This window comes from Teleopsis dalmanni, unplaced genomic scaffold (assembly GCF_002237135.1).
Source record: "Teleopsis dalmanni isolate 2A unplaced genomic scaffold, ASM223713v2 unscaffolded_contig_3089, whole genome shotgun sequence".
Lineage (NCBI taxonomy): Eukaryota > Metazoa > Arthropoda > Insecta > Diptera > Diopsidae > Teleopsis > Teleopsis dalmanni.
Genome location: NW_024034471.1, coordinates 1 through 5,351, shown reverse-complemented (window position 1 = coordinate 5,351; position 5,351 = coordinate 1). Strand labels below are relative to the sequence as shown.

The 5,351-nt window shown below is 28.9% G+C and overlaps 1 protein-coding gene across 2 annotated transcripts; it reads right to left on the bottom strand.

Moving 5' to 3' along the window:
* Window positions 1-935: 935 nt before the first annotated feature.
* On the bottom strand, window positions 936-5,143 carry LOC119664961 (dihydropteridine reductase-like). 2 transcript variants are annotated; one of them, XM_038074302.1, is made up of 6 exons: window positions 5,104-5,143; window positions 1,974-2,208; window positions 1,708-1,894; window positions 1,423-1,647; window positions 1,238-1,346; window positions 936-1,177 (listed from the first exon to the last, which is right to left on the bottom strand). In XM_038074302.1, the coding sequence occupies exons 2-6, from the start codon at window positions 2,055-2,057 to the stop codon at window positions 1,075-1,077; spliced, it is 708 nt and encodes a 235-aa protein (XP_037930230.1). In that variant the 5' UTR covers window positions 2,058-2,208; window positions 5,104-5,143; the 3' UTR covers window positions 936-1,074. The 2 variants fall into 2 exon arrangements, with proteins under 2 accessions (XP_037930230.1, XP_037930231.1); XM_038074303.1 differs by lacking the exon at window positions 5,104-5,143 and adding an exon at window positions 2,265-2,340.
* Window positions 5,144-5,351: the final 208 nt, after the last annotated feature.

Sequence of the window (5,351 nt, the reverse complement as noted above, 5' to 3'; positions counted from 1 at the left end):
ATTTTTGGCTGACTATATAACTGTTTCGAATATTGCCAAATACTTATTATCAGTGGTTTTGGAAATAATTTTTGTATTTAATTATTCGTACATAATTTTTGAGACTGCAAGTACCAGGAATCGAACTCGTGTCCTGTCAAATTTGAAGCTCAGAGTCAGCGCACCTTAAACAACTGAACCAAAGCTGTATTTAACTTTTATGTTCGCAAAACTTCTATAAGTTTTGTTACTTCACTGTGAGTTTTATCAATAAATTCACTTACTGTGTTTATATTAGAACGAAATCATAAACCAGCTGTAGAAAAATTGAATTAATAAATTACATTTTTATTTTTTATTTGCTAAATTTCTAAACTATTCTGTTTGTAGAGGCATTCTTTGTTGCATGATTTATATATTCTTTCTTATGTACAGAATCTAATCTAGAAACGTAATACTGAGAAAATCATGCTAATGTTACTCCATGATTCGCACGGGCGAGACCAATATTTTTTGAATATAAGTTTATGCAATAAATTATATTTATATCACACATCATTAATTTAGTTTTGCATATTAAACATTATTAAAATTATTCATCAATGTTTATTATTTAAGCACTTATATTATGAATATATAAACTCTGGTTAATTTACATTTGCTGTCTATGTAATTAAGAAAATATTAATATATTTTTTTTATTATATATTTTATATTTTTATGCTTTAAAACTGCCTAAACATTCGTATTTCTTTACAAATAATATAAATGTATATATAGTAAGCCACATTTATACATGTATATATGTAAGTTCCTTTCACTTTTTCTATTTAATAATGTAGATAAGCAGAGGTTATCGTAGTTTAAAATTTAATTTTTAAGCTTTTAATTATTTAAACTTATTTAAATCAACATCGTGTAAATTTATGATGTTTATGAACTAAAGCTTTTATATAAATATTGAGATAACAATTTTATTAATTAAGCACTATTAAGAATACATTCATTTGAATTAAATATGAATCAACAAAAATCCCTATATTTATGAGTCATGTGGTTTCAGATCACTTCTTTTGTATAATATTGAAATGTAAATTAAGCGGCATCAATAAGTTCGGTAATGGAATCTTTTGTGATTAATTGGAGTAACGCGCCATTCTTTGGACGTTCATTACCTTTAGACCATTTGTGAAAGAGTCTAAAAAGAAAAGGTATTAAAAATCAAATACATATATAATAACGGGTGTAAATAACTTACTCGGCAACTTCAGTAAGTGGAGTCCATGTAGTAAAATCAGCTTTAGGCATCCATTTGCGGTTCATTGGAGTATCGAGTGTAACAGGTAAAATTGATACCACCAAAGCACCTATATTCATAAGAGTTAAATAAATAGGTAAATTATTGTAAAGAACTTCATATCTGTTATTTAAAGTTTTTTTAACCTTCAGGTAATCCAGAATCTTTTTCAGCTAAAGAACGTGTTAGTTGATGTACTGCTGCTTTAGCCATACCATAACCAATCATACCAGGCGTACCTTGTAGAGCAGGCTTAGCGCCTGTGAGCGCTAATAGACCGCCTTCTTTTAAGTACTGTGCCGCAACAGCAGCAGATATTGTTGATGTCCAAACACTCTGACGCCACATAAGATCTGCATTTTTTGCCAAGTCTAAAATAAAATTATTTTTTAATTTAAATATTAATTGATTTTTTTTTTAAATGGTTTAACCTTTTTTGCTATTGCCGCCTGCCCAACCACCAGCAACGCATATTACTGCATCTAATTTTTCACCATTTAATGCACTGCCAACTTGTTCGATAACTGCTGTTTCTTGCTCTGTCCATGAGCCGTCTTTTGGCACTACAATACTAACATCAGCTTGTTCGTTGTTGTTTAAGTCTATGCTTCCAACCCACTGTAATTAACAATTTTATTATGTATTCATATATATACATATATACACAAATTTTAATTATTTTCAATGTTGAACTTACAAAATTATTTGCTTTAAAATGTGACACACAAGCAGCACCAAGCGCTCCCTTGCCACCATAGATAAGCACACGACCAACAGACATTATACAATTTTTTGCTACAGCAGCCAGCTTAACTAAGCGTCTTGAGTTCTGGAGAACTACTAAAGTTTGTTAAATCCAAAGCAGCAGCTTAGCCGTCGTTCTCAAATCACAACACAGTTTGTGTTTGTGTCAATACAAGTTTTTTAGCTTTCTGAAAATAATTCATTGAGATATTTTTTGATTAAGTTAGCAAATGTATTTTCGTACGTGTAACGAAATTGAAAATCAGCGGAGTGCAAATAATGTAAGCAAGTGCTCTCGTTTTGATATATAAAGAACCTTGAACTCTAGCAGTATTGCTTTCAAATTTATTTATTGTTAATTATTTTAATTTTTTAATAAATTTAATTTTATTAGCTTCGCCTTATAGCACAGGATTGAGTTCATTAAAGCTTAAAGATATTTTAGAATTATTTATTGTGAATGATTTTAATTTTTTCATAAATTAATTAGTATTAACATAGCTATGCTTAAATTTAAGGAGTGAGAGTTTAAGAGCTGAAGATGCAACTAATATTCATATTAAACGCTTTATTCAAATCAATTGATTGTTTACAATATAGGTGGAACTATGATTATATCTACCAACTTCCTTTAAAACCAAATCCTCAACATGATTTACTAATTTTCTGATATTACAAGGCTTCAAATAAAAATGAAAAGATAACAACAAAAAATTTAGTTAATTAATTGAAGTTTGGCTGACCATACAACGCTGTAGTAGTAGAAAATATTCGAATTTTTTAATTAATGTATAGTCCGTTTACGATTTGTTTGGACTTCAAGTGCCAGGCCTAGAACTCGTGCCAGTCAAATTAGAAGCGATGACTAATAGTGTTTTCCCCCACAAGTAGCCAAAACTGCACAAACTTTTCGGGCTCAAGTTCCAGGTTTTTTGTGATTTTTTTATTTGTTATTTGTTATTTATTTAAAAATTTTTTAATTTTATTTATAATTTTTGAGTTCTTGAGAAGTCGTCTTTTTTAAGACGGAGATGGAGAAAACCTGACCACTTTCAAATTAGCTTAAATTACTCTATGTATTGGAGTCTAAGAAGAAATGAGCGTGTTATGTGGAATAGAGCCATATTTAGGGCAAACATTGGGAATTGACGAATTTATGCGTGACAAGTAACTGTTTAGTATAGCTGCCGAATCTCAATTTGACTATGACAGTTCCTGCTGCATTAAGGTGTTTTTTTTCTCCAGATATATCAGATAGACACCTGTTAAGACCCTTATTACTGTGTAACCGTGAATGCATAGAGGATACTTTATTCATATGTAGGGCTGTTATCCTTGGTTTATTCGAGCTCTTGAATGTTAGCACTATTACAATGAGTGCTGATGTATTCAACACTAAAGAGCTTAAAGTATTTTTAAAACATCAAGCAAAAATAATATATTACTATCTGCAGACACAAGTTAAAAAAATTCAAGTATACTGGCATAATGTTTCTAGTACTATTAATGCTTCTCCTGCAATTTAACACAATACATATAAACAAATAAATCTTACTATATACTAATTAAACTATTCAAACCGAAGCCTTTAAAAAGGTATACCTAACTACATATAATTATATTTAACACTAGTTGAGTCTTTTCCGAGTTAGTGCATTTGGGCACTTTTTACTCTTTGATAGCTGGGGCGTTTCTGCAGAGTCCCATTTATCTCACTGACTAATTTGTGTATTCCTCATAAGCATAGTGATTATTCAATGACTGATCTAAGAACTGCGTACCGTTCCGTGCGGTTGGTGATTACTCTGAGATTAGATAGTGCTAAGCGGGGCAACATGACGGTTTTCGCATATAGCTTCAGGGCTCTGTCGCTTAATATTTTGTGATCGGATATATTCTAAGGTTTCTCGGCATGTTCATTCTAATTTAGGGTTTCAATGTATCTACACTCAAGTTTTAAGACAGCAAAAAGTTCGCCAACTTCAATCAGAAAATGCTTATGAAGATCTATCGTGCTCTAAAGTCTAAAGAAAACGTTATGACGCTGTATTGGAACAATTCTACAACCATAAAATTTGAAAGCCAGATTGTAATACAAATAAATTTTTAAAGGTTAATAAAATGGCTTCACAGCGAGAAGGAGACCGAGAAAACTAAGACTATGAAGTGTATTGCAAAATCAGTTTGAAGTAAGGCTTATCCATACAAAGCTGTAGATAATAATGAAGATGTATTGTCTTTACACATTTCAGGTTTTTCTGTTAAGTTAAACAATAATAAAAATAAATTGTTTTTATTGAATTAATGTATGTATTTTGTACATTAATCTTCAAGAAGATATGCGTAATTTGGAAAGTACTGTGAAGTAGTTGCTACTGATTTCGGGTTAAAAATTTTTACATTGAAATTCTCTAAAGCTATGTCATATTTATTAAATTGTTGCTTTACTTTCACTTTTTAAGTAACCTAAAAACTACTCATTATTCTCGATATGTATACTTAAGCTTTATAACCACTACAGAAGTTGAATTTTATATATTTTTTAAATTGTTATAAGAATTAAATAAAACACTTTTAATAAACATATTTTTATAAGTGCATTTTCAATAAAGCTACGTTAATAAATTAATAGTTTTTTTAAAAATAATTTAATGTATAAGTAATGTTATTCTTTTATACAATGAATCACCGGACATCTACGATAATTGTTAAAACTGGTTTCCTTAATGCAAAAATATATTAACAAACATTATGTATTGTAGAAAATTGTATCTTATTCAACTGGTTTATTGATATTAGGCATTTCTTATAACCTGTTGATGCAAAATTTTTCGGGTTTTAGTAACCTAAAGATATTAAGTTTTGTTGCAGTTTTTATTTAAAATTAAGCAAAGTTTTTACTGCTTTAGTTGACGATAAACAAAAAAATTAACTAAATAATTTAGTTAATTTAATATTAGAATATCATAGGAAAAATTTATTGTTGAATAAGTCATAGATTTACTGAAATTAATTGAAATATATTGGGGAGTTCACGGTCTATTAATCTATTAAACAATTTTCAACATTATTAAGTTTTTCACCTTTAAATATTGAATTTTAAAGCTTTCACTTTATTGTTTTATATTTAATAATTAAAATCTTATTGTATACACAAATTTATTTATTACCAAACTCTTTACCGAAATAATCGATAACTTGCACACATTTAATTCAATAACAAACATTTTATCGCCGGTAGAAAAAAGTATTAAATTGCATGTTGGTATTTTACCGTACTAGTAAGCGAAGACATAATATCATTTATTGTAAAGCAAATGCCAATGATTAT

Coding starts and splice junctions, on each gene's coding strand:
- LOC119664961 (XM_038074302.1), bottom strand. CDS start 2,057: ATGTCTGTTGGTCGTGTGCTTATCTATGGTGGCAAGGGAGCGCTTGGT. Junction 1,895..1,973: donor ATTTTAAAGCAAATAATTTT/GTAAGTTCAACA, acceptor TGTTAATTACAG/TGGGTTGGAAGCATAGACTT. Junction 1,648..1,707: donor AGGCGGCAATAGCAAAAAAG/GTTAAACCATTT, acceptor ATTTTATTTTAG/ACTTGGCAAAAAATGCAGAT.